The sequence below is a fragment of the Xyrauchen texanus genome, chromosome 27 (assembly GCF_025860055.1).
Source record: "Xyrauchen texanus isolate HMW12.3.18 chromosome 27, RBS_HiC_50CHRs, whole genome shotgun sequence".
In the NCBI taxonomy this organism is placed as follows: Eukaryota; Metazoa; Chordata; class Actinopteri; order Cypriniformes; family Catostomidae; genus Xyrauchen; species Xyrauchen texanus.
In genome coordinates, this window is record NC_068302.1 from 9,148,105 (window position 1) to 9,173,061 (window position 24,957).

Sequence of the window (24,957 nt, forward strand, 5' to 3'; positions counted from 1 at the left end):
AACACCATACTAATACTGTGTTTGACCCCCTTTCGCCTTCAGAACTGCCTTAATTCTACGTGGCATTGATTCAACAAGGTGCTGAAAGCATTCTTTAGAAATGTTGGCCCATATTGATAGGATAGCATCTTGCAGTTGATGGAGATTTGTGGGATGCACATCCAGGGCACGCAGCTCCCGTTCCACCACATCCCAAAGATGCTCTATTGGGTTGAGATCTGGTGACTGTGGGGGCCATTTTAGTACAGTGAACTCATTGTCATGTTCAAGAAACCAATTTGAAATGATTCGAGCTTTGTGACATGGTGCATTATCCTGCTGGAAGTAGCCATCAGAGGATGGGTACATGGTGGCCATAAAGGAATGGACATGGTCAGAAACAATGCTCAGGTAGGCCGTGGCATTTAAACGATGCCCAATTGGCACTAAGGGGCCTAAAGTGTGCCAAGAAAACATCCCCCACACCATTACACCACCACCACCAGCCTGCACAGGCATAACAAGGCATAATGGATCCATGTTCTCATTCTGTTTACGCCAAATTCTGACTCTACCATCTGAATGTCTCAACAGAAATCGAGACTCATCAGACCAGGCAACATTTTTCCAGTCTTCAACTGTCCAATTTTGGTGAGCTCTTGCAAATTGTAGCCTCTTTTTCCTATTTGTAGTGGAGATGAGTGGTACCCGGTGGGGTCTTCTGCTGTTGTAGCCCATCCGCCTCAAGGTTGTGCGTGTTGTGGCTTCACAAATGCTTTGCTGCATACCTCGGTTGTAACAAGTGGTTATTTCAGGCAAAGTTGCTCTTCTATCAGCTTGAATCAGTCGGCCCATTCTCCTCTGACCTCTAGCATCAACAAGGCATTTTTTCGCCCACAGGACTGCTGCATACTGGATGTTTTTCCCTTTTCACACCATTCTTTGTAAACCCTAGAAATGGTTGTGCATGAAAATCCCAGTAACTGAGCAGATTGTGAAATACTCAGACCGGTCCGTCTGGCACCAACAACCATGCCACGCTCAAAATTGCTTAAATCACCTTTCTTTCCCATTCTGACATTCAGTTTGGAGTTCAGGAGATTGTCTTGACCAGGACCACACCCCTAAATGCATTGAAGCAACTGCCATGTGATTGGTTGATTAGATAATTGCATTAATGAGAAATTGAACAGGTGTTCCTAATAATCCTTTAGGTGAGTGTATATATATATAAAGTTTGGAATAATGTACAGATTTTGCTCTTTTTTTTAAAAAACTTTTATTCACCAAAGTGGCATTAAACTGATCACAATGTATAATTGGGACATTAATAACGTAAAAAATTACTATTAAAATGTAAAAAAAAAAAAATATCTGCACTTCTTAAACTACTTCAGTGAGTTCTCATCAAAAAAATCCTCCACGTGCAGCAATGACAGCTTTGCAGATGCTTGGCATTCTAGCCGTCAGTTTGTCAAGATACTCAGGTGACATTTCACCCCACACTTCCTGTAGCACTTGCCATAGATGTGTCTGTCTTGTCGGACACGTCTCACACACCTTACAGTCTAGCTGATCCCACAAAAGCTCAATGGGGTTAAGATCCATAACACTCTTTTCCAATTATCTGTTGTCCAATGTCTGTGTAGAGACCACTCTAACCTTTTCTTTTTGTTTTTATGTTCCAAAAGTGGCTTTTTATTTGCAATTCTTCACATAAGGCCTGCACCCCTGAGTCTTCTCTTTACTGTTGTACATTAAACTGTTGTTGAGCAGGTAGAATTCAATGAAGCCGTCAGCTGAGGACATGTGAGGCATCTATTTCTCAAAAAGAGTCGTTCATCTGGCCTTCCACATCTCTTTCTGTCCTTGTTAGAGGCAGTTGTCCTTTATCTTGGAAGATTGTAGTGTACACCTTTGAATTAAATATTCAGTTTTTTGGCAATTTCAAGCATTGTATAGCCTTCATTCCTCAAAACAATGATTTACTCATGAGTTTATAGAGATAGCTGTTTCTTTTTTTAAATTTTGACCAAATATTGACCTTAAGACATGTCAGTCAATTCCATACTGTGACAAACACAAATACAATGTTAAGATTCATTTAACAAACCAAATAGCTTTTAACTCTGTTTGATATAATGGCAAGTGATTTTCTAGTACCAAATTAGCAATTTATCATGATTACTCAAGGATAATGTTTTGGAGTGATGGCTGCTGGAAATGGGGCCAGTCTAGATTTGATCAAAAATCACTTTTTTTCCAAATAGTGATGGTGCTGTTTTTCTTTAAAATATGGCCATAAAATGAGCTTCACATTCACTTCAAAATATGCATTTAAAGTAATGCGTGCACATACAATGTCAGAACTTACTTTAATGGAAATGAGTGTGAAATCAGTTAATAAAAACAATGTATAATCAAAAATAAACATTGTGCGTTTTATTTCAGCTCCAGTGTTACAAACTGTACAAGCATCTCCATCAATAAACTTATTGTTTACATTGATTTTGTATTTTCTCAGCTATATATATATATCTAAAAAATTTTTTTACATTTTTTAGTACTCTAGATGGCACTCTTTCAAAAAGCTCCCCTTTCTTTAATGTGTGTACAAAGCTGCTGACATTATTGAAGTTGTTCATAGTGTACTGTATCTTTAAGAGTACAACAGCAGCACAGCTTTACTGTAATGTGTCAAATATTAAGAACACACACTGGTAAATCTGGCTCCCGTTTTCTCAAAACATAGTAGCAAATGAATTTAAGGCAAAACCAAAGGGAATGTTGTCAATATTAACCTATAACAAATATTTTCATAGTAAAATTGACATATCATGTTAAATAGAATAAAATACAATGTGTATTTTAAAAATGCCTGGTTTTGCAAAGCAATTACAAATACTAAGCATTTAAAAATGCTGGACCCATAAATAGCAAACCCATGGGGTTTCCACCATAGAACAACATGAAGCCAAATAGTTATGAATATTTGTGCTGACAGTCAACAAAAGCTTAAACAGGGAATGTGCTTTGTATTGGCCTTAAATACAGTGACCCTGAAAAATGTTTGGACACTTAAAGGGATAGTTCACCCAAAAATGTTGTACACACGCTCTCTGCATGCATCAAGCACGAGGAAGACTGAAGATTGCAAGATTTATAGTGAAAAGAAAGTTAGATTTTGGTTTGTTCGAACCCAGAACCGAGCGTATCGATCAGAGTCATATGGATTACCTTTATGGAACTTGGAAGTGATGGACCCCCTTGACTTGCTTTAAATGGATATATTTGCATCATATCTCCATCAAAATATCCTCATTTGTGTACCTCAGAAAGATAGTCATATGTGTTTGAGACAGCATGGGTGCGTAAATGATTGGGTGAACTATTTCTTTAAGACACACTTAAATATGCATGAATGTCATTACATTAGATGACAAAATATCAAACCAAATGGCAATTGTTTAAGATAGCATAAGGACAATTTTCAAGCAAAACATTGAACAAAAAGTCATTCGTCACCCCTGGAGCCGCAAGTTCGAATCCAGGGTGTGCTGAGTGACTCCAGCCAGGTCTCCCGGTTGCTAGGGAGGGTAGTCACATGGGGTAACCACCACAACCGTTAATGTGATGAACTACAACTGTGGTTACTCTGCTAGGACATCTCAGAATATACTACAAGTCACATTGGCACCAGTTGATTACGTCATTGCAAAAATGGCTTGTTCTGAGAAAAGGTCTATTAACATTTGTTTGCAGATGCCATTTGGTTTGATATATTGTTAGCTAATGCAATGCCATTTACACTTTTTTTGTGTGTGAATAAATTGTCAAAACATTATCACAATCTTAACCAATATCCAAGCTAGGCATACTACCCATACTTGTCTTACTATTTCTGCCATATCTGTATATAAATAGTATGAGCAGTATTAATCACAAGTCATTTTGAACTCATCTATGCAGCCTAAAAAGTAAAAAAATAAATACAAAAATAATTACACCTTAGTAAACATACATACGAAGAACCTTTCGCACCAATCAACAAATTCAACTGATGAATATTGGCATATAATAATGTAGCTGTCTTTAGGTCACTTTATTACAAAACTATAATGTATGGTAGTGACTGAGGGAATGACCAAAGAGACCAATTCTTTGGTTCCTAGATGCTAGTGAGAATAGAAAAACAATTGGTCTGATAGCAAAGCTGGAAATGCATTAGTAATTAAGCAGTAAACCAATATTTCAGAAAGCAAACAAACATATATGTCCTTGAACTCACAGATTCCAGTGTTCAACCTTTCCAAGCTAAAAAAACAAAAAAACTGAAGGCCAGAGACAAGAGTCCAAAGGAACAGGGTCAATATTTAAGTCCTTTTTTTTACCGTAAATCTCCACTTTCACTTTCAGAATTTGAAAGTGGAGATTGATAGTAAAAAAGGATTAAAATATTGATCTGTATCTCACCCAAAGTGATTGCATGGCTTCTGAAGACATGGATGTAAACACTGGAGTCTTATGGATTACTTTTATGCTGCCTTTATGTGCTTTTTGAAGCTGCAAAAGGTCTGGTCACCATTCACTTGCATTGTTTGGACCTACAGTGCTGAAATATTCTTCTAAAATGTGCATGTGTTTAGCAGAAGAATGTCATAAACTCATGTCATCAAAGATGTTCGAGTAAATTATGAGAATTTTCACATTTACAAAAATCACTGCATAGATCATGTTTCATAATTATCTGTCATATACATGCTAGTCTTAATTGGTAATATATCATGTGACAATTATGTCCAAAAACAAAAAATATCTATAGTTGCCACACACAAAAAAAAAAAAGAACTTGCTGATTTCAGCTATTTGATCACAACTTTCAATAAATAAGAGAAAACCATACACAATTGACAAGTGCTTTAGTTTACCTACAGCAGTTAAATCAGGCAATTTGATTTAACTGTGATCCAATTCAATCTTTGGAAATCTATTTTAAATATCGATAGTTTTAATAGTGTTTAAAATCATCTTTGGGACCAATGAACATGTGAAAATGGACACCGTTTGAGGTTTAATCCTTTAAAACCCAGACATCTTTCGCCTGTGATTAGGCATTAAAATAAAACATTTGGTCTGTTTATTCCGAAAACAGAACTCGGGAATGTCTTAAATTAAACAGTAATTTCAAAATACACATCTAAATAAAGGCAAACAGATGTGACTCATCTGACCACAAAAGCCCAGAAAGGCCAATAAAATAAATGAGAGAAGTTAAACATACCTTTTGTTTGTCATTACGATGGCGTGCCATTTAAATATATTTATACACTGATCAGCCACAACATTAAAACCACCTGCCTGATATTGTGTAGGTCCCCCTAGTGCCACAAAAACAGTACCAACCCGCATCTGATAATAGTATTCTGAGATGCCATTTCTTCTTACCACAATTGTACAGAGTGGTTATCTGAGTTACCATAGACTTTGTCAGTTCAAACCAGTCTGACCATTCTCTGTTGACCTCTCTCATCAACAAGGTGTTTCCATCCACAGAACTGCCACTTACTGGATGTTTTTTGTTTTTGGCACCATTCTGAGTAAATTCTAGAGACTGTTGTGTGAAAATCCTAGGAGATCAGCAGTTACAGAAATACTCAAACCAGCACATCTGATACCAACAATCATCCATGCGATTATCTAATCAATCAATCAATCATGTGACAACAGTGCAGTGTATAAAATCATAAGGATAGGACTGTGCAGATACAGGTCAGGAGCTTAAGTTAATGTTCCTATCAACCATCAGAATGGGGAACAATTGTGATCTAAGTGAAAAACAAAAAACTTCCAGTGAGCAGCAGTTCTGTGGACAGAAATGCCTTGTTGATGAGAGGTCAACGGAGAATAGCTAGACTGGTTTGAACTGACAAAGTCTACATAGATACAGTAGATAAACTCTACTATTGTGGTGAGAAAAATGCTATTCTGAGATGCAGGTTGGCACTGTTTTGGTGGTACGAGGGAGACCTCCACAATATTAGGCAGATGGTTTTAATGTTGTGGCTGATCTGTGTATATAAGTGCATGTGTATATACTGTATTATAATATGCAATATATACAAGGATGTATATTAGATCATTTTGCAATCATATATATATATTAGGAGGGTTTAATCATGACTAACATTATCCGAATAGCAGTTATGTTCCATAGAGTGCAGTGTCCATACATCCCCTGTTCTTGCAACAACAACAAACACTTCCAATAAATTAATGCGTTTGCAACAACAACAAAAGTGTGGTGCTGGAGTGTATACTGCATAAGAAATTACTACATTTCCCATTGAGCCAAAAGCCTCTTCAACTTGATTCAGATCAATGGGCATACACATTGATTTACCCACAATCTTCAACATTCTCCTCTATGGATCAGCCGGGCCTTTTGGATTCAGTGCTAACAGGCCAAACAGAGTCACCCTCATGTGGGTCCAACCTTCTCTACATCCCTTCCTGGTTCCTGGATGTGTGGTTCATGTCGAGTAAGAAAGTACTTAAAAAACTCATACACTGACCAGGCGATGGCTGTAGATGGCATCTGATAAATCACTCGCGCTCTGATGCCTTTAAAGAACGCCGGCACGCCTCCCAGGCGGTAAACTGTCCTGAGCGCATTGACCATACCCGAGAGATGTCCGCTAACATGCGCAGAGCTAAGCGCAACATTCTCCTGTGTGTTTAACAGAGTCTTACACACGTCTAAAGGCGTCGTCACGGCAGCTGACACGGCTCCAGCAGCCGCTCCGGACAGGATGTGCGTTTCGGGTCGGTACTGGCGCTGAGAGTTGAAATGTTCCTGCATGAACTCATAGGTGATGAAGTGAACGGCCTGGAATGGGATGTTCATGGTGAGTTGAGTGCTGTAGCTGCGGTAGAAGGCGGCTAGGCCCTCCTTACGACTGATAGTCAGTACACAGTCATATAGGCTGCGGTATGGAGAGTTATACATCTGCATTCTCTGCTTCACCACTAAGAGAACGATAGAACATGAGAGGGAAACTATTGTAAAAACATGATATAATTGTTACAACTATAACAAAACATCTGCATAGCACTTCTCATTCTTGAAAGAATGCATTCGAATGATTTCACACCAGCCAAGAAACTAAAAAACATCTTTGAGATTTAGAGATTTGGTGGCATTTTCCATAATTTTTCCATATACTTAAATAGCTTCTAAGCGCTTTATGATATTTAAATGATGAACAATGCACAATGCTTGTGTTTTAAGACCGTTCTGGGCTGTTGTGACATACCATAGACAGTAGTGATAACCCCATATACATCGAACAGGCTGATTAATCTGCAGATATTTAGACATTTTGAGATTATTGGCATTGGCCGATGACCAGAAGTTGTTTCAGATATTTTGTGTATTTTTAGTAAATTGTGTAAATAAGTATTCATTTAAATTCAGCAATTTTGTGAACTTAATATTGTGTTTGCTAGAATTAAATTCTATCATATATTCCGACTACCCTGCTCTCCCACTAAAAGACAGCAACAACATAGACATCAACATACAAAATTGACAATTTAATGAAATTAAAATTTATGGGAAAATTATCAATTTGCTGCAAACATTTGACTGCTGTCAGGCAGTTTTCATAATTTATGAAATTGCAAATATTATATAAATTTATTTTTTTATTGCCTAATCTTCATACAAGTAATTAAATATATCTGCATTAATGCTTAAGACAAATTATTATACATTTCTCTTAAGATTTAACTTTGTTTAAATGATCAATTTATTCCAAAAAAATCTACTACAGACAGTTTTCATGATCTGTTTACATGAAAAACATTATTCATTTTATTGCCTAATCTTAAAAGTAATCAAACAGATATGCATTGCTGCTTATATAAAAAATATTTGCTTTGATTTAACCAAATGTAAATTTGCCTAATCATAATAAAAATTCAAACATATGTGCATAACTGCTTAATTAAAATAATTTTACATTTTATTTTTGCCTAATCATAACCTGTTCAACTCATGAAAAAGGTTTAAGCTTAAAATGTTCCCCGTATACATAAGTCAGACATATGTGCTATAGTTTGAAAGCTTAGAATCTGAACTTTTCAAAGATAACCATAACTTCGGCTTTTATGTTTCTGAAATAAATTAGACCAATTTTAGGCACAGAATGTGTAAACTGTAAGTTTTTAAATTTGAGTGTGAAATATTGCTGGCGTCAGCCCAGAAATGCCATTGTAGAGGTCAATAAAAGTAATTAAATATATCCAATTATTTATTTGATTTAACCTCAAATTTAAATCTGTAGTTAAATTATCAATTTTACATAGTTTTTATTATCTGTTTAACAAATTGTAAATGTTATATTGCCTTATTTTAGAAGTAATCAATGCATTAATGCTTGATAATTATTATAGATTTGATTAGATTATTTTATAATAAAATGTGGAATTGCTCAGACATTTTTTGCAACATTTATCTTCCAAACACAGAGGTTCCTCATAACAGTATTACAATTGTATGATCCAGTATTCACAGTAGAGATGGCACTAACAGGGCAGGAGGAGAACAATACCTTCTGCTGGGTTCATGACTGCATCATGGAGGACAGTGGCAACACTTCCTGCCACTCCTGAGGGGAAAACAGAATGAAACTTCACATCACAACATGTGGAATAAAGAGAGGAACAGAAACTAATTTACTAACCACTCACTAGCCAATGAAAACCCCAATTACCATTATACAACACAAATTTATATGCCATGTTCACTTCATGTTCTGCCTAACAACACCCTTAACTGTGATAAAATCACTGTAGCATGCAAACTCTCATGGCTTATTGATTGATTATAGGGAGACTGGGGCAAGTTGCCACATGGGAAAGTAGTCATAAAGGCTTTATTTTAGTAACAATATGCTTTGGAGCCAAAAGTCAAATTGCACAAATGCGTTCTTTCCATGCGTACACTTTCACTATCGTTATATTCTGGTAATAGCTCTTGGGTAAACAAGCAAACATTATCAAACCGCACTGGTATACATCTAAAGCAAGGGTCAACTACATTATTAAGGCAGATGTTTATCAAACGGTTTAAATGCGTTCATAGTATTTAAATAGAAAGTAATAGTAATAAGTACATGTATTAATGGTAAATGTATTTTTGTACGTTACCTTTTCCACGTTTGTTGCGTCATGAATTGCTTTGTGTCTTATTATTGTTTTAATAAATTACATTTTGCTGGACATCCCCCAATGTTCACATGAAAACAATGCCACTGGTTTAGTGGCAAGTTCATTGTGACAACTTTCCCCATATATTGTGACAATATGAAAATCTGCCTCAAAGTAGGAACAACACAATAGAAATTTAATAGAAATCTAGTAATGGACACTTATCAGGAAACAATAGATTAACTCCTACCATTTGCGATGTGACTGTTGCCTCCGTTCTGTATGACATCACTAAGGTTGCGTTTGATTCGCTCATAGCAGGCAAAATAGAGTGCGTGAGCAGGGCCGGCCCCCAGCATAGTGATATTGAGGCCCCTCAAGGGCCGAAGGAGGCCCTCCGTCCGCACAATCCTCTTTAGTGCACCATACACGCTGCGGTACTGAGCATTTGGGTCCGGCTGTAAACTCTGCATACGTGTCTATGGAAAAGAATGAGAAATGGAGAGGATAAGGAGATCAAGCAAAATTCTCTGAAGAACATGTAAGCAGTGCTTATCTGTGCAAAACTCACCACCACAATACTAGGGTGTTTTAGGTAGTTGCTTACTGGGCCAAGTAAAAAGTGCCCAGCCCCAAATCTATGATAGTCTGATAACCTCTTAAACTATATGAAACTCTGTGGGTGGAGCGGAAGTGTGCAATAAGTTTAGCTTAAATTGTAAAAGTCCCCGGATACACAAGTCACTTACCATTTGAAATCTTAGAAAATTAACTTTTCATATAACTTTTCATGTAACATAAAATAACAAAATACAAATATAAAACATAGCATATGAATATCAAAGTTTTTTCAAATAGCACTTACATAGGCAAGTGATATAACAAGTGAAAACTCTCATTCTCAGGAACGTGACTGAATTTTGTTGCCCCAACACCACAGTTTGAATGATAATCAAAAGAATCAAAGTGAAATGTGATCTCTGGAAGACAACAAAAGACAAACGTCTCATGTCTGCCCTTATTCCTGCTTCTGTAAGTCCCAAATAGACACAAACTCTACATAAACTCTTACCTTAGACAGTTTTCTTTAAAAAGAGCCAATGTTTACTTATCTGTGAGCTTGCTTGGTTCAATAATCTAATGTTATAGCTCAGATGTCCAGAATCAAATTTGCAGTCCAGCAGAAAAATTATGATAAACAAATGATCTGCAAAATATGTTGTCAACTATTGAAGCTTAGGATCTTAGCTTTCCAATGAACCTAAAAAGCTTATAGTCCTAATAAAGTGCTCAGTGAGTGTGCATTATTATCCTTAACATCAACAAGTATTTCAAACAACCGAAATTATAAAGATATGTAGTTTTGCACTTAATGTAAATGCCCTCCAAGACACAATTGAGATGGACAGCATCCAAAGAATAAAGTCTTTGTGAAGCATGTTAGAGCCTGTATTTTTCATTCTATAATTTGTTTCCTTATCCTGCTAATTCTACCACTTTATATAAAACACAAGACACACATCCGTGTGGGTGTGTGTGACAGGTTAGGGCTTACTTGGAACTAGATCTACAGCTAAACAGGGTATTAAGAGCTCTCCTTTATCCAAGACAGACAACTAGATATGTTTTATTTTCCCCAAAACTCTCATTGCCAAATCCCTGCAACAAACAGCTGAATCTACAATTAGGAGAGTGGGAGTGTGTCAGCTTAACTGAGATCTCCCAATAACATTCATCAGGGGCGTTGAAAGTTGTGGTGAAAGTTTAACATTTGAACTGTTCTGTAAATTAAACTTAAAATAGTTAAAATAATAGGTTAACAGAGATTCATATTATTAAAGAAATACTTGTTGGCCTGACAAGTGGAGCCACTTAGCTGAACACAAAGAAATGCATTCCTGAAAGGCTTTAGGCCTCCATCATAGAAGGAAGCAAATGAACAACAGAAGAATAGCTTAGATGCCCCCAAATTCACTAATAAAATGTACTTTCATTAAATATAGCCAAATATGAGATACATCTCAATAAAAGTACATGTTTGAAAGTCCTAACTTCAATGGGTTATACTTCTCCTGAAACAAACAAACTTCCCTCAAAGGGGCAGTGTAATGCATTTCCAGGGCCCTAAAACATATTTCTTAGAAAAAACAACGATAACAACAATTTGCCTGTGACAGTGGTCAACTATAAAGTTTAGCATTCAATCATTACACAAAAATATTTGACTGTAAAATACCAAAATTGACCAATTGAAATCAAGTATTCCTGAGAGAGTAGTGTAAAAAAATTATCCGTCACTCTGATGGACTGAATTGTAAAATTTCCATCATGGTTTATTTTTATCCGTCACACTTTGTTTTGATTTTGTAAGTACTGCATTCATGGAAAATGTTGAGCATGAGAGCATTATAATGGCATATACAAGACATGACAGTGTAAAAGCTTGGTTTCACCAAGCAAGTCTGGTGAAACCAATGGGTTCTTGGGTGAAATTCTACCTGTCAATCTTTGCCCGTTATGTGAGGTTTTTAAAGGAAATTCACAGAACTTTTCCAATGTGCTTGATATCACAGAACAAACATTTCTGAAGCTCTAATGTAAGTACTGCTCTAAAATAAATGACAATTCTGCTCTAAACATCCTGTTGGCACTTATAATATATGCAAGTAATTGGCAGAAACAATGCTCCACTCTTTTGTTTTCACTAAAGCCCTTTATACTGTAATGGGTTAAAACAGCTGTCGTGAGGTGACCTTATGACAGGAACTGCTGTAGTAACTAAGAGGGACGTGACAGTCTCAACAGTAATTGTGAGTGCAAGTATGCATCTGTGTGTACAAAGCAGTCTGCTAATCAGCTTCAATAGGTTCCACCCCATGTGTAAGAAACTCCCTCGTACATACACACCCTTCTGGACGTGTGAGATTAAGACCCCCAACCCGTTCCACCCAAAAGCAATGAGCACACAAGTCCCCATACATTTGACACTATGTTAATTGTTTTAATCATCCCAACAACAGCCTTCAGTCTTAGCATTGGCATACAGCTTCTCAACGGTGGATCTGTCATGGAAATTAGTCAAATAGTCTTCAATATACCTCCAAATACAGAATTGTCCTTGGAAAATGCAGTGCATTCAGTACCTTTAAAAGAAAACTAAATAATATGTATGGTAAATACAGGTAAAATGGGACACTTTGTTGATAATGTTATTATTGTTGCTTTTATAATATGGTACAAATGGCTAAAACAATGTCATCATAGACTAGTTTAATTATCATTACTTTATTATTAAATATACAGTGTTACTATTATTATTGTTATTATAAACAAAACATGCATATGGCAATAGTATATGCAAGAATGGCCATATCCATACCTCAATGTTACCATTAACAATTTCATTTTTCACTTTATGCACAAAGCTTGTGTTGCGTGTGCAGTTCACCAATGAAGTGAATGAACTGTTTTATAATGTGCTTAAATTGGGTTACATCTGGAGAGGAAAAGAACCATCATTCATGCGGTTTCTCAAGTCTGGTTCTTCTGTTATTGCTGCATCTCTATGAATCACCCCTGCCTCTTACTGTACAAGCGTCATAATAGTAAAAAACACCGCCAAACAAAACCTTGTGATCTTTTGAGGAACGTTCACATGCTCAGATGACACCCACAGAAGCATATTAACAAATAGCAGGAAAGCTCTTCTAGAAGCACAAGATTTCTTCCTGACTGTTTTGCAATGACTTAGCTTCCAATTACAATTATCGCTTGGGAGTTAAAGGCATCATGAAACAGCATACTATGACATTTTAGAGTGAAACCACCAGCATTTGCTTGGGCTGTGAAAAGTGAGCAGTGTGGTAACTGGTTAATAGGGATGGGACGATGCATTGCATTTTGATATATTGCAAACCAACAAAATGGCAAACTCAATGGCATAACTCAATATTTCGAAATTTGCAACAAATTCTGTCCATTTGATAATAAATGCAATGACACGTAAAACATCATAAATCTCTCTATCACTTTATTTTACCACTCTTTCTGTACTGTTTACAGGGTACACATAAGATACTTAAAGTGCTCAAATTTAGCTTTTAGAAATACAAGAACTGAAATACCTGGAAAATCGTATTCTTATGATGAAAAGCGATTGAGATTAAAGCGTATTTCTTCCTCCGTGTAATGTGTGTCAATCAAAAATGTGGTGCCTCCACTTACCCTTACTGTTCTTTACATGTAACAGAAACTAAAAGAAATACACATTTTAATCTCACGCAGTATGGGTGCGCTAAAGAAACCAAGAGTTTCTCGTTAATGTTCCTTGAATCAGAACTCTGCTTCCTGCCAGCAGCTGATGCAAAGCGCGTTGACGAGTTCACAAGAAAATTCAGAAGCGACACTTATTGACAACAGAAGAACGAACGTCATGCAAGTTCACTATTTAAAACAGCATCAGAATTTTCATTTTTGGGTGAACTATTCCTTTAAAAGAAATAATCAGAAACATTTGATCAGAACATTTTAAAATTGAGAATAAATACACAATCACGATTAGTGATTAATTAATTTAGTGTGTTGATATCAACACATGAGAAGCACGAACACTTGAAGCTCCTTTAATACAGGTAACACACTAAAATATGGATAATTCTGCTTGAAATGTTGCATTTGTGCTTAGATTAAATTTCAACCGCATCAGGGAGAAACAAAGTGCAGTTTTTTTTCCACAGTTTAATTCTCTTATGAATTTGCACTTTATTATTATGCAGCAACACACTGACTGATGTATGTCATTATGAAACAGACCCTCCTCTCCAAATCCAATCACAAGTGGTCACAGGAGACGCATTTAAACGACCAGGTGTAAACAGCCATGTGTCTCACCTGACCGCATGTTATCTGATTAGGACTGTCATCTGGGCAGAAGTTAGAATTTTTACCATAAATATTTTCAAATTCTAATAATATAAAAATTTTCAAGTCAGCTGACTTTTTTAAAATTGACGTTGTTTTCTTAGTCCACAAGAGTGTGCATTAAATACATAAACCATACAGCACCATTATATTATTGCAAAGAACATTCCAGTCTGTAAAAAAAAAAAAAAAGCATTCCATTTTCAACTAATGTGCATAAAATAAATAAATAAGTTTTAGCCAGTCCATATTTTCACTTCAATAGACAGTTCACATGGTGTTAGACTTACTGATGTCAAACAAAGACTATGAGCCCAGGACAGGGTCTGTTCAATCAGATGGAACACAACAGGCTGGAAACGAATGAAAGGATCTCAAGACAGACATTTCCAAATTGAACATATTTCCTGACAAAGCCTTTAAAAAAACGAATTGCTTAATCTGAGAAATGCTTATAAGAGAGCAAGATGCAATGGCCAAGTACCTCCACCAACTGTAAGGGGCTGTTCACACCAAATGCTTTTTGCTTTTGTTTCTCTATGTAAACGCATGCTAGATAAACATCTTTATTTTGCTTTGTATTTGTTTATTCAGCATCTCGTGCAGAATCGCTGTTTTTAGATGTTGTATCCTGCTTTTGTTAAACTGTATTTGTTGAACTGTGTCTAGCCTTTTTTAGTGCAAGGATGTGATCGATCTGAAGTCATCGTCAGTGCTTAGCACAAATCCAAAATTTTAATTCACAATTTTAGCATTCGAATGTCCATTTTTTCCTTAAATTCAACAAATATTCAAAATTCAAATTTTAATTTGACAGCCCTAGATTGGATGACCTGAAATGAATCTTAATACCAGGTGGAAACAGGGCCAAAAAGTGACAGTTACCTTTTCAGTGTATTTTTTATACAAATGAATGCAAACTCGATGTTATTATTTGTAAATTGTACACGTCATTATTTTATATACAATTCCATGATATAATATTAATATAATGTGGAATGAGTATTTTTACCAAGTTACGTTTTTATTATAATAATGATGACAAAACACTTTCAGGACAGGTTTTCAGTTCTATTGCTTGTTCTGCACCTGATCAGCCTGAATATAGCCTAACATATAACAAATGTAAGTGTGGTTATATGAATTCGAGAAATTGAATTGTGAACCTCATATCAAATATCTTACCGAATCATGAGATAACCATATCATCACATGCATACTGAACAGAGCTGCACAAACAAACTTTGAAGCGAGCAGACTATTTATAAAAATTATATTTAATAATTATATAAATAATTAAATATCAAAGTGCTGCGCCGCTGTGCTGAGTTGTGTCTTTGTGCACGGCTGCTTTGTCTATAGTCTGAAGTGCTTTCTTAAATACAGGTAAACGAGATCATTGTATTACACATGTGGTTTCAGAGTAGCTCTGTGCTCCATACACACAAACTCTATCTATCTGGTGCCCTGGGTTCAGTTAGGTGTGCTAACGTGTACTGAGAGCATTATTTAAAGTGCCCCAGATTAACTTATATTTGTAATTTCACATTCCACCATGTTTGGTGGCTACAATTTACAAAACACATTTAAAATAAAACCACATGAGAGCGAGTTTTTGATGCCAGCAAGGCAGGTGCGAGCATTTCACTGCATTAAAATGCTGTTGTAAACTCAACTTCAAACAACATAAACTTCCGTCCCTTCAGTTTTTAAAATAAAAGCATCCTCCGAAATAAAGGCTTGAGCATTTACCAGACATGCATAGCAAGTCAAGGAATTATTAAAGAAATAAATTACTGTTAAATAGTAAAAAATTATAATAAAATATAATACTTAGAATGATAATTATTATTCTATATATTTCTATAGTAATTTCTTATCTTAACATTATTATTGCAATAATATAATATTCAAGTTGACTCGTTTAAAAAAAAAAATTCACAGATGATGAAATGTGATTGTGATGCTTCACATAATTTTGTCAAAAATGGAATAGCATGACAGCATTGGCCAAGGGTCCAGAAATAATCCATAAAGGTACTACCAGGAAGTGACACAAATCTCACACAGTTGGCAAGTCCTCCACGGTTTCCCACACACTGGAAATTCCAGTCTGTGCCTTTACAACAGCACAAGTTCTCCAGCAACTGAATTGCAACATCATGATTGAGTAGCATTTTTAACATTACAAAAGATTTGCAATTACAATACAACAACACCGAGCTCAAACCATTCTGATGTGCTTTATTATAATTCATAGAATCCAAGCAGTCAATGATCAACATATTCATCATTACTACATAAACCTTAAACGTATCTCTTGTTCTTGAAGACAACTTTTCAAGCCTTTATCTTTTTCTAGTAGTCTGACAAATGATTTACAGACAGATGAATCATTCCAAGCCTTAAACTGTATCTTTTGTTATAGCTTTAGAGAAGGAAGTGATGACCTCAACTTAATTCTGCTAAATGTAATTCACATGTCTTTCATACGTAATAAAAAGTGACATATAAACTGAAATATACCCATATGGATCGATATCTAATTGAAATGTGAAGTGGGTGAATTGAAAAATCTGTATCAATACCCAGCCCTATGTCATTTCAGAGGTGGAGATATGATTAGGCTATTACATTTTGTTGAAAGATTATGAAAACAATTTTGTTCGTAACGTGCACTAGTGAATAATGCATAATAAATCCAGGAACATTTCTTACGTAGGTAAATGGGATCATTTATTATTTTAGTTGAACTCAGTGTTCTTTAAATACATAATTACAAGACAAACTTTACCTATTAAAGCCAATCTATTCTCTTATCTCAGACCAAGTTTCTTTTTTTCCAAGCCACTGTCAAAAACACATTCACACATACACTAACTAATAATAGCCCAGTTTCATCCAGGTGAAGAGCAGGGCACTCGCGCCGGTCATTGCGGTCTTTGTGGATATGTGTTCTCCAGAGACGTAGTATGTGCATCCGAAACACGTAGTGCTATGGTGACCAGTGAATGAGTTAAAATCTGGCAGCTAACCAAGGAAATGGTGACAATAGCCTACGCAAGTCCCACAGAATACAGGCAGAGACCAATCTGGCAAAGTGACAGATCACTTTCAGTCGCAGGTTAGTTAGGATACTGAGCAAGCACATTTTCAGCACTGACACGGACCTTAACTTTTTTGCCCCACCATCACAAACTATGAGTACTGGCTGACAGAGACAGACCTAGAATTTCTACAATAAGGCACTGGTTCAAAAGGACTGTTCTGTTCAGTGAACTAACCAGCAAGCTTCTGTTTGAATGAACTGTTGTTTTAAAGCCCGGACTGAAGCTAACCCAAAGATTAGTGCTGCAGTTACACGAAAACACCCAGGCATTTGCACTCAACATCATGAGACTGCCATTACACCTTGGAAAAAACAAACATACTAGGGGAGAAAAGAGAAATAACCCCTTGTTCCTCTATAAGAACAGTATTTGTAAGCATATTAATTTAATTGTAATGTCATGCTGATTTAAAAGTGTACCTGAAAAAAGGATCTTTGCTGCTTGCTTAATTTAATTAATTAACATGAACTAAAGCAAAACGATTCTAGAACATTGTCACAACTTGATTACATTGCGTTTTATCCATTTAAATGTGTAGGAGATTTACTTAATCCATTTGAAATGGGACTACATGAATACTGTTGTTTTAATGTAGCATTGATCCAATGGGCAATGGATTTCAATTTCCCAGCATGCCCTATGGGACATGATAGGGAGAGTAAATGTTAAAATTAAGTGTTATTTTATGTGTTTTTTTGCTTGATTAATATAAAGAGGAATACTTGTTAGTGTTTTGTTAAGAGTTTCTGTTATGTTGGAGTTTTGGGGGTTACCATCATAGTGAAGAGTGGAGCTCCAGCTAATGATGAGGACAGGTACATGTCCCACATGAAATTGATTGCTCGCTTTGTTGAGAAAATGCTGTGCTAACCATTTCATAGTTACTAAACTACACTCTTTAGCGCTTCAAACCAGCATGTATTTAGCATGCTAACATTACATTTCACTAGGTAGATCATTGAACCACAAATTTGGATATTATAATTAGTGGTAGGACTGATACACTGCCTGGCCAAAAAAACTTACAGGATTGGGACTAAACAGAAGTGTGTCCACAAGAAAGCCACTTGTTAGTGAGGCTAATTGGAAAAAAATACTTAAAGTTGCTAGGGAGCATAAAGATTGGACTGTGGAGCAATCGAAAACAGTCATGTGATCTAATGAGTCCAGATTTACTCTATTCCAAAGCGATGGGCACTCGTGCATAGTACAAGCCTCTGGAGGAAGTGTTATGATCTGGGGTTGCTTCAATTGGTCAGGTCTAGGCTCAGCTGACTACATAAATGTATTGAATGACCAGGTTATCCAATCAATGGATTTTTTTTCTTCCATATATTCCAGGGTGAAAATGACAATAATTCCTCAGCCTTAAATTGTGAAAGAGTGGTTCAGGGAGCATGAGGAATCATTTTCACACATGAATTGGCCACCACAGAGTCCTGACCTTAACCCCATTGAAAGTCTTTGGGACTGCTGGAGATGACTTTATGGAGTGGTTCGACTCTCCTGACATCAATACAAGATCTCAGCCTAAAATGAATGCAACTCCAGATGGAAATAAATGTTGTGACGTTGCATAATGTTGTCAAAACCATGCCATGACGAATGCGCGACGTAATCAAAGCTAAAAGGCAGTGTATATCGGCTGGTATCTGGCCATTTTGCAGTTGAAAATAACAATCTTGATAATGCACATACTATTTATAAGTGAAATTAGTCAATTGCTTAAAATGTTTCAGCAAATTTATGTAGGCTACTTCTCATTTTGGTCCCATTAAATTGTATTACATCATTTAGGCTGTCAACCATTGAAAAAAAATGTAATCTATATTTGATATTTTATTTTATTTTATTTTTGTATATATATATATATATATATATATATATATATATAGATAGATAGATAGATAGATATATTTGTCCTTATATGTCCATATTCAAATTCAACTAGTATTTGAGGAAATATATGTTGCATAAAATTGCAAGTTTGCAGCTTTTTTATAACCCATATAAGTGAAACCTATATATGAACATATATTTCATACGTTTTGCATATATTGCTATATATCAGATTTCTGTATGGATTGAGTCTTGAAAGAAAGCTTAAGAGTGAAGGTCAGCTGTCACACTGTAATGCTTTTTCAACTACTCTCAAGCATGCTTTTACTCAAGTACTGACTCAATTTGAATGTAGCATGGCAGGGTGACAATCCACGTGTTAACTGCAAAAAGCACACTCAATTATGTAACTTGGGTGTTGTTTTTAAGACATTTAAAAAGATTTGAGTCACCAAGTGATTTGTTATTTAATCTAAGTTTTGTTTTATAAATTAGCAGGAAGGCTACGTTACAAAAGGCTGGACCAGGCAGTTAACAGCACATTTGACACATTAGTGAATGTTTTCGTGCCCTACTGTCTTTTGCGTTACCTTGACGGAATCCACGGGGTACATGACTGTGTGCTCCAGAACTCCGGCCACTGCGCCCGCTGTCATGTGCGTGTATAGGGACGCGTGTTCGGGCAAACTCTCGTAATCGTCGTCGCCCTCCGACGATTCGCCGTCGCTTTTCAACTCCGACATCTCCAGACTCGCCAGGGCCGTTTCGGTGCGCAACTCCATGCGTGAAAGGCGGCGCTGGGAAAGTAAGATTTAAACGCACGGATGATTTGCGGCGTTAATGTGAAACAGCAACACGAGCGAGCACATTACTATCAGCAACGTCGTCATCTCAGCGACGTAGTGACATCATCACCGTGACGCAGCGGTTTCGCGCCGGGCGGGGCTCAAAAATGATGTGCCCTCTGAAAGAAGAATGTGCCATATAAAAAAAATACTAACCATGGAAAGCTTGTCAACTTTTTATGTGACTACATTTTTATCAACCACTTATATTTCAGTCTCACTAGCACTTTCAGGAGTGCAGTCCATCACCACACTTTAAATATTTCATTTGTTTGAGAGATTCTATTCATTGGTTCGTTTCAAAGAACTGGTTATAAAGACAAACGATTCATTGATCCATTGTAGTCTTTGCTCAAATGCGTTTACGGAAAGCTACATTTCACGTGGTATATGTCAAATATATATTTAGAGCTGAAGTATGATATTTCTGCGACACTAGTGCTACCGAACAGAATTGCAAAAATAAACAATGTTTTCAAAACATTCTGAATCACTCTTGTCACGAAACGCTCTTGTTCGTCTGCTGTTCAAACAGTCAGATATTCCTGCTCCCAACTCACGCCATTGGTTGAGTAATGTTGTTTGGGCGGGTCTAAGCAGGTCACTCAGAACAAACACAGGAATTTGTATAGCGCCACAGAGACACAGGTTTTACAGTTTTTGGGAAAATTAACCTATAATTTGCTTAATTGTAGTTGCCTCTGCATTAAGATGGGATAGAAGAAAGTATTTTAACACTGAAAAAGCTACATACTTCACCTGTAAGTAATGCTGTTTATCACAATGTTTTTGATTGATTTATTCAAATTATTGTGTTTTTGTTGCATTTTACGTAAATGTATGCCTACGTTTTCCAATTTATTTTCTGATTGTGTTTGTTCCAATAAATAGCATTTTAAGGTATGTTCGAAGATAATATAAACACATGTCTCACTTTCAATCTTGATTTAAAACCCTTTGAAAAACAGTTGTACCAAAATCGAATCTTTTAAATGATTTAACTCTTAAGGACGATTCACTATACTCCTATCTGCATTTTAACTATTCAATGTCTCTGTATAAACAAACATATCAAACTGTAAAATGCAAAAGTTTCTCTATTATACAACAATGCAATTGAATTTGTCAAAGGCAGATGTTGACTTGTGATGCCTATTGTCATCCCTCATGATATCTAGTCTTTACCATATGTGACAGTGTGATAGTTCAGGCGTAGTCTTTCTCAGAATGGATCTTAAGACCAGCTCCAAAGTGTTCTCTTGTTATCATGGTACATCTGTTGTCTATATAAACATCTGTGTAACAGAGAATGGTTTTCACCAAATGTCCCCTTAACCCCACCCTGCATGCATGGCATGCACTCTCACACAAACACAAAACATGTTAAAACTGCATTCGCTTTTGTGCTCTAGTACTTGGGAATTTGTTCAGAGGTGAAAGCAGTCGATTTAACACATAGTTTAGCACCAGTGCTGGGTAATGTAATCTGGATAGCATGTAATCTGGATTACAGAATCAGATTCCAAAAATCATAGGCTACTTGTAATTAGATTAAATTACATTTTTAAATACTCATATTTGGATTACAGTTACTTTTAATGGATTACATTATTACATATTAATCAGGAAACAGCAGTATATTGTTCATAATTTATTGATCCCCACTTAATTTATTTATTTATTTATTTATTTTTTCAATAGAAATCAGCCTACTGCTGATATATGATACGTAAGTCTTCTAATGTGCTTTCGGAAGAGAAGGGAGGATTGTGGAATTGCACACACTGACCTGATACTTGCCACTTGCCACTTGCCAGGTGGCTATAATTAATCTGAAGATGGAGCGATCTCACTCAGCTTTGAACACTTGATTTACAAAAATACGTTTTACAGAGACACAGAACAAAAACATCACTGTGCAATGTAAACTCTGCCTTCAAAAATATAATATCCTATTCACAGCAAATAATTATGTGTCAAATCTAAATAAGCATTTGTAGGTTTTCTTGCATGTTTTCTCAACTTTACATTGCATGTCTAACTAACTCTTGATGGACACATTTGAATTATTATGTGTCACTATGTCTTTGGAAAGGTTTTGTCCATCAGACTCATCAAAATGCCCAAATACAAGTCATTTGGGATTCACAATGTAGTCCACACAGAAATGCAGAACCGATGCATATATTTCTCCTTGTTTTAGAGCGTTGACATTGAGAAAGCTGAGAGAGACATGACCAATACAGTCATTGGAATTTTCATTGTCCGAGCTGAAGGTGCAGGACCTGAAGAACCACCATTGGATGTTGGGATCATTGTTGAAGGAGTGAAAGTGCTTCAGGAGCTTGGAGATGTCGCCAAGGCTTGTGCTCTGCTCTTGGAAGTAATATATAGCTTGAATCTAAGCTATCCATCTGATCTCAAGTACACCTTTGAGTTTCTTCAGAAGGTGTTAATGGAACTTGATGCAAACAAACTTTCACACAAAATACAGGTATTAAAAACAAACTTATGGAATAAATCATTGCATGTTCAGTTTCTTATTCCAGTGCAATGCTGCGGTTTATGTTGTTGTTTATTTGATTTATTTCTCAGAACGTGAAATTGTATTGCTTTTATTATATTGATCAAAAATATATGCCAGCCATAAATGTTCCTTTTAATAAGGGCTAAAACATTCGAGTTCTGTAGCATTTTGGGGTATGCTGCCAATTTTGAGTGGATGTCATACTCATCAAGAAAAAAAAACTTTATATCAAGGCTTGGCTGTGTTGCAAATAAAAAGCTATTTGTTTCTGCAAAATATGTGTCTGATTATTTAATGGTTTTCTTGTGCGCTTGTGTGGTAAAGTATTACAATTACAATGTAACTGAAATCCATAACAAAATTGTATTGCATACTAAATATTCGTAAATTCAACATAACATTAATTAAACTGTAAATGTATATTTATAGTATGTAATAGTGACTTTACTAGGATTTCTTTAGTTCATACAACAAATTTAAATGAGTTGTATGTAAGGAATATTTGTCAACTTTACATGAACATTTTTGTAAATACAACATACATTTTTTTGTTGAGATTATTTAACAAAGCTATGTGGAACCCACTTGACAAAGTTTTTTTTAAGTAAATCCAACATTTCATTTTTTTGAGTGTATAGTTTTTCAAATGAGTTTAAAAATAAGTGTTCTAAACTCAAGTCCTAATCAGCCATTGAACTAAAAAATGCACAGTTGTTGAAGCGCCTCTAGTGGTCATTTTACCAGGAAACTGTAGCAAAACGTAGAAATTGGAAAGTAAAACTCAGTTTGCAAAGTTTTAGTTTAGTTTTAGTTCATTCTATAAGACTAGGTTTTTTTGTGATGTTGATTCACAAGTATACACTCACCTAAAGGATTATTAGGAACACCTGTTCAATTTCTCATTAATGCAAATATCTAATCAACCAATCACATGGCAGTTGCTTCAATGCATTTAGGGGTGTGGTCCTGGTCAAGACAATCTCCTGAACTCCAAACTGAATGTCAGAATGGGAATGAAAGGTGATTTAAGCAATTTTGAGCGTGGCATGGTTGTTGGTGCCAGACGGGCCGGTCTGAGTATTTGACAATCTGCTCAGTTACTGGGATTTTCACGCACAACCATTTCTAGGGTTTACAAAGAATGGTGTGAAAAGGGAAAAACATCCAGTATGCGGCAGTCCTGTGGGCGAAAATGCCTTGTTGATGCTAGAGGTCAGAGGAGAATGGGCCGACTGATTCAAGCTGATAGAAGAGCAACTTTGCCTGAAATAACCACTCGTTACAACCGAGGTATGCAGCAAAGCATTTGTGAAGCCACAACACGCACAACCTTGAGGCGGATGGGCTACAACAGCAGAAGACCCCACCGGGTACCACTCATCTCCACTACAAATAGGAAAAAGAGGCTACAATTTGCAAGAGCTCACCAAAATTGGACAGTTGAAGACTGGAAAAATGTTGCCTGGTCTGATGAGTCTCGATTTCTGTTGAGACATTCAGATGGTAGAGTCAGAATTTGGTGTAAACAGAATGAGAACATGGATCCATCATGCCTTGTTACCACTGTGCAGGCTGGTGGTGGTGGTGTAATGGTGTGGGGGATGTTTTATTGGCACACTTTAGGCCCCTTAGTGCCAATTGGGCATCGTTTAAATGCCACGGCCTACCTGAGCATTGTTTCTGACCATGTCCATCCCTTTATGGCCACCATGTACCCATCCTCTGATGGCTACTTCCAGCAGGATAATGCACCATGTCACAAAGCTCGAATCATTTCAAATTGGTTTCTTGAACATGACAATGAGTTCACTGTACTAAAATGGCCCCCACAGTCAACAGATCTCAACCCAATAGAGCATCTTTGGGATGTGGTGGAACAGGAGCTTCGTGCCCTGGATGTGCATCCCACAAATCTCCATCAATTGCAAGATGCTATCCTATCAATATAGGCCAACATTTCTAAAGAATGCTTTCAGCACCTTGTTGAATCAATGCCAGGTAGAATTAAGGCAGTTCTGAAGGCGAAAGGGGGTCAAACACAGTATTAGTATGGTGTTCCTAATAATCCTTTAGGTGAGTGTAAATAGTCTGATCTGTTAGCACACATGGATAGAAGCTATTTTATAAGAAATACCTGTTAAACTCAAACATATTTGGTCTAGAGCTACAGCAACATCATGGGGGAAAACATGCAACTCCCTTCATATTTTTACACCATGCAAATACATTTGCAATAATGCTTCTGAATTTGTGGACAAAAGCGCCCCTCAAACAATTTGACCAGGTCTTCTCATGACGAATAATTATACAAGTTATGCAACTATACACTGTAGATGTATAACTGTGAAATACTGTGTCTACATCAGACCCAGTGACCTTCACTAATTATTGATTAGGAAAAAAAAAAATTCAAACATGGATGACAATATTCTAAAAAATTGTCTTCTAAATAAAATAATTCCATCTTTTTTTTTTCTTTGACAAAACATACATATCAGTTAAAATGTGTTTTTGTGTTTCATGGCCC

At 36.3% G+C, this 24,957-nt stretch overlaps 1 protein-coding gene across 1 annotated transcript; it reads right to left on the reverse strand.

The window, feature by feature from the left end:
- Positions 1 to 2,406: 2,406 nt before the first annotated feature.
- On the reverse strand, positions 2,407 to 19,938 carry LOC127621378 (mitoferrin-1). The gene is made up of 4 exons (XM_052094942.1): positions 19,649 to 19,938; positions 9,440 to 9,668; positions 8,592 to 8,648; positions 2,407 to 7,005 (listed from the first exon to the last, which is right to left on the reverse strand). The coding sequence occupies exons 1-4, from the start codon at positions 19,838 to 19,840 to the stop codon at positions 6,458 to 6,460; spliced, it is 1,026 nt and encodes a 341-aa protein (XP_051950902.1). The 5' UTR covers positions 19,841 to 19,938; the 3' UTR covers positions 2,407 to 6,457.
- Positions 19,939 to 24,957: the final 5,019 nt, after the last annotated feature.